At 38.4% G+C, this 8,708-nt stretch overlaps 1 protein-coding gene across 1 annotated transcript in view; it reads left to right on the forward strand.

Moving 5' to 3' along the window:
- The window catches only part of MED13 (mediator complex subunit 13), an 80,123-nt gene extending 72,546 nt beyond the window's left edge, over positions 1–7,577 (forward strand). The window contains exons 28-30 of the mRNA XM_077836990.1: positions 186–359; positions 1,935–2,035; positions 3,423–7,577. Coding sequence (XP_077693116.1) covers positions 186–359; positions 1,935–2,035; positions 3,423–3,555 — 408 coding nt within the window. The 3' untranslated portion in view covers positions 3,556–7,577. The remainder of the gene's footprint in view (positions 1–185; positions 360–1,934; positions 2,036–3,422) is intronic.
- Positions 7,578–8,708: the final 1,131 nt, after the last annotated feature.

Genomic DNA, 8,708 nt, shown 5'->3' on the forward strand with positions numbered 1-8,708 from the left:
TTACCGATTTAGATTTCTCAAATTAGGATGACATTTGTAGAATACCAGGTTCTTATGACCTCTTGCCCTTCAGCTGTTCAGTCCAATTTGATCCAAGAATTTGGAAAGCTGCAGATTTAATAGCATAACTAAATGTTCCAGTTTGTCACTAACTCTGCTTCTTCCTGATATTTGTCAACTTTTAGGGTCAAGGTACAGATAGATTGCTTTCAACAGAATCCCATGATGAAGTAACAAATATCCTGCAACAACCATTGGCCCTTGGTTACTTTGTATCAACTGCCAAAGCGGGTCCATTGCCTGAGTGGTTTTGGTCAGCATGTCCTCAAGCACAAAATCAGTGTCCCCTGTTTCTTAAGGTACTGTACTTCAGCAATTTGTACAGTGCTTTTCCTGAGCATTCAGTGGGCATTTAGAGATAAATGTGTAATGTAGGATCTGAATAGCAACATTTTAGACTTCTGAACTCTTTTTGAAGCAAATGAATACAGTAATTTTAGCTTTGTTCCAAGAGAGATGCACAATTTTTGTTTTCCTTAGAAACCAGTCCAGTTTGCATGTTTTTGTTCTTTCTACAAAAATGAGACATTTTTAACCGGAGCAAGAAAAGTTCAGAAGTGTTGTTCTCTTCTGAATAGCCTCTTCACATATTTGTTTCACAAGAGTGATGTTCCCCTTCCCCTTCCTCTTGCAACTGCAGCTTTGCTTACTCTTTCTCTTAATAGGTGTATGCCGCTGTATCTTGTGAGGAGTTGTTACACTAAGCGTTTGGCTAGACTTCTTCAGATTCCTGGCTCAAATTTGCCTCTGCCCCTTAATGCAAAAAGGAAAGATCTAGTATAACTACCTGGTTAAACTTGGAAAATGTAGTCTAGTACAGAGACATGGATAAAGCATAACACCTATATTCTGTTTTGGTCTTCCTCAAGTAAGAGTTTAAGTGGCTCATAGTCCTAGGTAGACATTGGCTCATCTATCCAGAAAAGGTTCTCACATCATGTGTATGTTGTCACTTCCATTTTCTTGTCTGGCACAATCAAGTCAGTTCTGCTGTACCTTCAAACTTTGAGTTGCTCAAATCTAGGATTATACATATCTGTGTCATATAACAAAATTATATGTCTAACCTGAAACAAAGATGAATAAAAGTAGCTCTCCCCCATGCCACATGTTAAGCAAAAGTTCCATTATATGGATGCTGATGCTGCTGTTTTCTTTTTCAGACATTGTGTGGTATGCTAATAAAAAACAGTTGGATTAGGAAGGCTACTAATACGCTAGTATGACTTTTGGTTTAAGACTCTAATATGCAAAACTTTTGTACTTGTACCAAAATATGATCTAATGAGAACTCTGAAGGTTACAATATTTTGTGGCTTTTTTTTACACCACCTCATTTGTGTAGTTGTTTTCTATTGTAAATTGCGCTAATTCTTTCAGTTTGCTAGGATTTACAGAGGTATCAGTATTTTACGGGCAGCAATAGTAATGCAAAATCTTGGTAAGATGTCATTTAGAAATCCTGGGCCAAATACTTCCCTGGGGTAAGTGGATAAACTTAGTGGAGTTACATCCACTTCAGTCCCTTTTTTTTTTGTTTTATTTTTGTTTTTTGTTTGTTTTTTAAATGGGGATCTTGGCCGTATCTCCCAACCCAATGAAATGGGGTAGGTGAAGAGATTCTTTACATCCTATCTTAAGATACTTATATAACTTTAGCATAATGCATTAATCAAAAAATAAAACATATTAGAATATATGTAGGTTCTTCTGATTCCTGTTCTAGCTGAATGCATAAAATTAAAGCACTGTTTCGCTTTGTGTCAGATGTTAAGAAGTAATTCCAAAGAAGGTGTATATATTGTAAAGGAACAGGGATGTCTAAATTGTAACTAATGCAAGGGTGTCTGATAACGTGCCTGTTCTCTTTTTAGGCCTCTTTGCACCTCCATGTGCCTTCAGTGCAATCAGACGAGCTACTCCACAGTAAACACTCCCACCCACTTGACTCTAATCAAACTTCTGATGTTCTCAGGTATTGATGCTTTATTACTTAAAAATGAAACAAAATATTTTTAATAATATAACTGCATAACCACATTTTATTGCAGCATATCAACTTGGCTCTTTTGCTGTAAGGTTTATTCATTATTAATTGAATGCTGAGTATGCTTAGTGCTTCATGAAGGACAACACAAATCAGACACTGCTCTGAGTGGCTAAAAGATGCATTTAGTCATGAAGTAGTGCTATTTTTTTTAAAATAGCATCACTTTAGCATATTGTAGGTAGGCTGATTAGAAGTAGTGAGATCTTAATGGAAAGAGGCTGAATGTTGGATGCAACAAAAGAGGAAGGGAATTCCAGGTGTAAGGGTCCCAGGGGAAGAATATAGAATCATAGAATATCCGGGTTGGAAGGGACCTCAGGAGGTCGTCTAGTCCAACCCCCTGCTCAAAGCAGGACCAATCCCCAACTAAATCATCCCAGCCAGGGCTTTGTCAAGCCTGACCTTAAAAACTTCTAAGGAAGGAGATTCTACCACCTCCCTAGGTAGCGCATTCCAGTGTTTCACCACCCTCCTAGTGAAAAAGTTTTTCCTAATATCCAACCTAAACCTCCCCCACTGCAACTTGAGACCATTACTCCTTGTCCTGTCCTCTTCTACCACTGAGAATAGTCTAGAACCATCCTCTCTGGAACCACCTCTCAGGTAGTTGAAAGCAGTTATCAAATCCCCCCTCATTCTTCTCTTCTGCAGACTGAACAATCCCAGTTCCCTCAGCCTCTCCTCATAAGTCATGTGTTCCAGACCCCTAATCATTTTTGTTGCCATTCGCTGGACTCTCTCCAATTTATCCACATCCTTCTTGTAGTGTGGGGCCCAAAACTGGACACAGTACTCCAGATGAGGCCTCACCAATGTCGAATAGAGGGGGACGATCAATATCCATTGATCGTCCCCCTCTATTCCATGGTATCTCCATCAATATCCATTGATGAATGGAAGAGAGATACCAAGGAAGCAGTTAGGCAAGAGGCTTGGAGGTGCTGTGGGAATAGGAAAAGCTCAGAGCAGAGATGAGCAGGCATGTAATCATATTAGATGTAAGACATCGATAGAAGATAAACTAGTTTTGTTGGATTTTTTTTAAATCTAATGACATGAACATCTGGGTAGCATGATTGATTGATTGTTTTGCCACACGGACAAAAAATGTTTTGCCTAGCCTTGTTGACCTGTTTCGAGAAGAGTGACTCTGAAGGCTAGCTGTTTCATAAGCCTGGCTAGTTTAACTCTAACAGCATAAATGTTTAGCGGTTGGAGAAGTTGGTTTGTTGTGAGATTGTGTGTAGAACACTGTCTGAAAATTATGGTAATGGAAAGTGTATAGCTTGATGGAAGTCTCTTTGCTTTACAGGTTTGTTTTGGAACAGTACAATGCACTCTCCTGGCTAACCTGTGATCCCGCAACCCAGGACAGACGGTCATGTCTCCCAGTTCATTTTGTGGTGCTGAATCAGTTGTATAACTTTATCATGAATATGCTGTGATCTTCATCTGAACTTTGCAAGAAGAGAACAAGGAAAAGGGATATTTCACTGCAGGACTAAGTTATAATTCTTCTCAGTTCAAGTTATTTGTGATGGGGTATAATTCTTGTTACTTCCAACAAATATTGTTTTGACTTCTGAGGGGCACATAATCCTGCTGTCTTTGTTTCATTGACTCTACAGGACTCTTTTCAGAATGATGATTGATCAGTCAAAATGTATTATAACATTTTAGTGGCAAAATTAACCCTTTTTTCCCAGTCACAGTATTTGTGAAAAGTAATGAGCCATAGTACCCAGTCATGTTTAATCAATATTAAAAGCATGGAGACGAGAAGAGACGTGAGGAACAATAGGTTTCAACCTATGGCTTCAGAACATCAAGATGTTCTTGTATCGGATTATAGTACCTAGTATTCAGAAAATGCCTGCATCTCTTATTTATTGTAAGTTTTTAAATGTATAAATTGTCTTATATTTCTTAACCTCTTTTATAAAAATTTTCCTAGAAGGTTTATACCGCCTTCTTGCTTTAAAGCAATTGGTCTAAAATATATGTAATCGTCTTAATTAAAAGTTGCAGTAGGTTGCTTTTAGAGTATTATTTTTTTGTAAGGGGGTGGGTGGGGACAGTAAATTTGTATTGTCTTGATGTACAGTTTAAGGGGGATAGAGGGGTTAATGTCCATACCATTGTGTGTGGGGGATTTACAGCTAAGCTGTAGTTGCAGAGTACATGTACAGTAATGAAGTTCACTGTGTTTATATAAATTGAAAAGGTACCGGGTCTTACAACATTTTATATCACACCTTTACAGAGTAACATAATGGCAATATATAAGTGATATTGTAGGTGGTTTAACTTGTAGTGAGAATAAAATGAATAAACTCTTCAATTTAATTTTGTGTTATGGCTCAGGGCTGTGGCCAATTTTTCAGACCTTTTCCATTTACTGTGGAAAGATTTATTACTACAAGAATCTCTGCTACCCAGTGTAGGTAACCAGGAATTTTTGGCATAGTGGGAATTGCATCATGTTCTGTAAGATTTGTGTTAGTCACAAATCAGATGGAACATGTAGGTATAGAAAAACATAAGATGAAATTGCCCCAAAGACTCCTGTAGGCTGAAATTGCGCCCAGCTCTAGCCATTTTACAAATGCAAAAACAGTCAATCTTGACTTTAAGATTGGTGTATGTTTGACTAAAATGTGGTGTATATAGATTTTCAGTGAATTCTGGTTTTCAGATTTTATTCCACTAGTGAAAGAAGCATTTTCCTTTTCCTTTTTGATCTATTTTTGGCACTGTGGTGAGGGTCCCAGGCTCCAGTGTATGGACTTCCCCTCCAGATTCCAGCCAAGGCATGTGCCAACGAGGCTCAGGCCTCCCTAAGGAAGAGACTCGGGAGTCATGGGACTTTCATATGCCTCTTCCTCTACAATCACCATTTTCCCCTCACCTAACACTTCCTTCCTTGACTTGCACACGCCAAATCTGTAATGCTCTAAAATGGCCCCTACGGGTGCTCGTGAGCAATTTCTTCCTTTGTTCCTCACCCCCTGACTGCCGGACAGAAAACTTACTCTTGCGATGCCCGTGTCAGTCTGATGTGAGAACCCATGTTAGCCTAGCACCTGGGTCTCACTGGACAACTTGAACTATCCATCCTGCCCATAAAGTCTTTAAGGAGCCAGTTTTAAAATCCCTTTGTGCACCCACTGTTAATCCTCTACAAGGACAAAAAATCACTTGTATTTACAAAACTAAATTTGGTATCTTACTGAAAATCATGTTTTGTAACTACAAAATATTTGCCTGAAATATCACTTCATGTGAACAAACATAACCTCTTTGCTAATATTCTATATATACAATATTAGCAGTCTTATTTTGTATAAAGAAAATGTACAATTGGTGACAGATTTTTTTCAATCATTTCTTCAAAATAACAGTACTGCAATCAGAAGTCGGCCTATTTTGATATGAAAGTTAAAAAAAATTTGGGTCTCTGCATTAATTTTTCTTGATTATGCTAAAACACACCACATATTGACTAGCATATTTGTTCAGTAGTAGCTTTTTCTTTTCAGTGTGGCTGAGATTTTTTTGAGGGAAAAGATGCTCCTAAGCCTGGAATTTTCAAAGCTTACATCCAATATTTTTAGCTCAGTGTTGCCAGATGGCTGATTTCAAAACCTATCTTAATGTTAACACACCTTTTTAGCTTGGAACTTGTTGGAAGTGGGCTGTTTAAAATCTGACAGTGACTTGTATTCATAAATGAGCCAGCTGCCTGAATGCTGAGGTCCAGTTCATACTATATAGTTAAATGAATGTACTCTGAAATTCCCCAACTGTAGGGAAGAACTGCTGGTAAAAGTTTTTTTTCATATGCAGTCAGAAATATAAACTGATAAATTAACCACTAGGAAAATATCAGAAGCCCCCTTTTTGAAGTGTTTTTAGAAACCATTTGTACTGGGAGACTTTAACTTCCCAGTGGCATCCATTGCCAGCAATGTACATATCAAAACTGCCGGCACCAAGGAGCTAACTATCATATTTGGCTTACTTCTAAATAAGTTACTTTCACCTTTTATGAATCAAATTTCTTTGTAATGATTAACCCTTCCTCTCTTAAAGTGGACATGATTAATTACTGACAACAATAATATTGTCACAGCCAGTTAACAGTAGAGTTGATCAGAAGGTGCAAGCTTTATAGCAGAGTTTATACAGATCATTGACAGTTCGAGCAGCAACTTCTCAAAATGCTTGTTCCTAGTGTTGGTCTGTGAAGCTCTCTGTTTAGTAGTATTTTGTATAAGTTCACCTATTCCTTTGTATTTTGGATTTCAAATGATAGCCACATATGGTGTCCTTCCAGCCAGTCAAAAAAATCTAGCCATACTCTCTTTATGCAAGCCATTCACTCATCTGGACTTAATGCTGTATGAATTAGATTCTTGTACACATTATTATTTGGCCAGTGGGCCACCAAGTGTACTTACATACAATCCTTAAATTTTTAAGTAGTTGTAATTTTTAAAACTTTCTAACATTTTCTGAAATGGCTAAAATTAAAGTTATCACTAAAATCCTCAGCTATATTCTTGCTCAGCTATCAGTATGGCACAGATGACTCTATTACTATATTCTTTTCATCTTCATATTTACCTTCTATGGTGACTTTTAACTTCATGTGTTGCTACAAAGATTTGCAGATGTCTTTAATCAAGCACTATTTGTTGTTACTGTACTGTCAAAATATTATGTTGCATTATTTAAAAACATTCAAATTTAATAGATGAAAAGATTTTTTTAAATGCTATTGCACCGTATAATTTGCTGCGCAACAGTCTATGGCATAGCATATCAGTCTGTTAATATTATCCATGTAATGTTACATGAAACAATGTTTTGGTCTGGGTTTCCTCTGAGAACTCAGTTTCTCAGTTTACGTGAAATTGTATGACAAACTATCTTGACACAAATTCTGAGGTGGAAAAATTAATTTTTTTCATCTTAATTGAAGGAATCAGAACTATGTCTTATATTTAGAAAATCTTATTTGTGGGTGTACTCTTTATTTTCAATGGAGTGAAACTTCATTTACAGTAAAACTGGATTTGGGACCTACAATAATCCTCAGGGTCACTTTTTCAGGAAGTTTTAATATAGCTTTAGGTTTTCCAAATAAACTGGATTTGAGGACCTTGAAAAGCTATTGGGTTTAAATTGCAAATTGTGGCATCATTACTGGACATGTCAGTTTCATAAATCTTCTCAAAACAGCTGGGTCACTTTAAGGGAGTTTTTAAGGTCTCACTCAGCAGACACATTTAATGGTCCAAGTCTTCTTATTTAATATGACATAAAATCAAATAAGGAACAAACACTATTGCTGCCGAATGCCATAAACACTGAGTTGTACAAATTGTGATTGAGGAAATGAAAAAGTTTATACTTTTAAAAAAAAAAAAAATTCAAATGGAATAAATTATTCATGAAGCCTTGATTGTGGCGTCTCTTTATTTCCAACCCTCAACTCTCTATACAACAGAAAAGAGCTGTGGCTTACTATTATTTGGGTTGAAGATGACCAAAATAATGGCCCTTTTAAGATGTAGCATAGACAGATTATACAGTAGAACCACAGGGTTATGAAGATCAGCATTACAAACTGATCGGGTCAACCACTCCCCTCATTTGGAACTGGAAGTATGCAGTGTGGTAGCAGCAGAGGCCAAAAAAAACAGAACCACCTGAGTGTAGTACTGTGTTAAATGTAAACTACTAGAAAAATAAAGGCAAAAATTAAAAAATTTGCCAAGGTAAGGAAACTGTTTCTAGGCTAGTTTCATTTAAATTAAGATGGTTAAAAGCAGCATTTTTCTTCTGCCTAATGACATTTCAAAGCTGTATTAAGTCAGGGTTTAGTTGTAAAGGTTTGAAAGAACGCCCGTCTTTGAAACATCCATGGCCAAACTGTTTGTAGCTCTGCAGTTCTGCCACCACACTGCACTCTCAAAACGTTTTTTCTTTAGCTTTTTTTTTGGGGGGGAGTTAGTATGGAGATTAAAAGGGTGTATACAACCATCAGCACCTAGGCCAAGATGACACAGCTGCTAGTCCCTTTATTGCTTTGGTGCTGAAAGTGTGAAGGGGTTCAATACGTTTTTAACATTTAGCACGTGCGTGGGCCCTGTCCCCAAGGAAGTGAAATTGTAGGTGCGCGGTAACGGTCACTTTGAGGAACTGGCATCCGCTGGAGTGAGCTGTCTCGCTCACAGAAGCTGATGCTCAAATAAATTGGTCAGTCTCTAAGGTGCCCCAAGCCCCCCTCTTCTTTTTTGCGAATACAGACTAACACGGCTGCTACTCTGAACCCTTTGGTGAACTGGTGCCCCGATCCTGCCTGGGCTACCCCCAGGCTGAGGGAGCTTCGCCCCCCTGCGCCTCACAGCCCGCCTGGGCCTGAAACCTGAGTCCGGTTGTAACGTCCCCACGCGGCCGGGGACTTGACGCCACTCCGTCAGACGCTATTTCGCCTGGCTGGGGCGGTGGCCACGGGCTGCGCGCGGGCTTCACGCGCTGTGGGGGAGACACGTCTGCTGACTGACCCCGGAAATCCGCCAGCTGGGCTCGT

Source organism: Eretmochelys imbricata, chromosome 17 (genome assembly GCF_965152235.1).
Source record: "Eretmochelys imbricata isolate rEreImb1 chromosome 17, rEreImb1.hap1, whole genome shotgun sequence".
NCBI lineage: Eukaryota > Metazoa > Chordata > Testudines > Cheloniidae > Eretmochelys > Eretmochelys imbricata.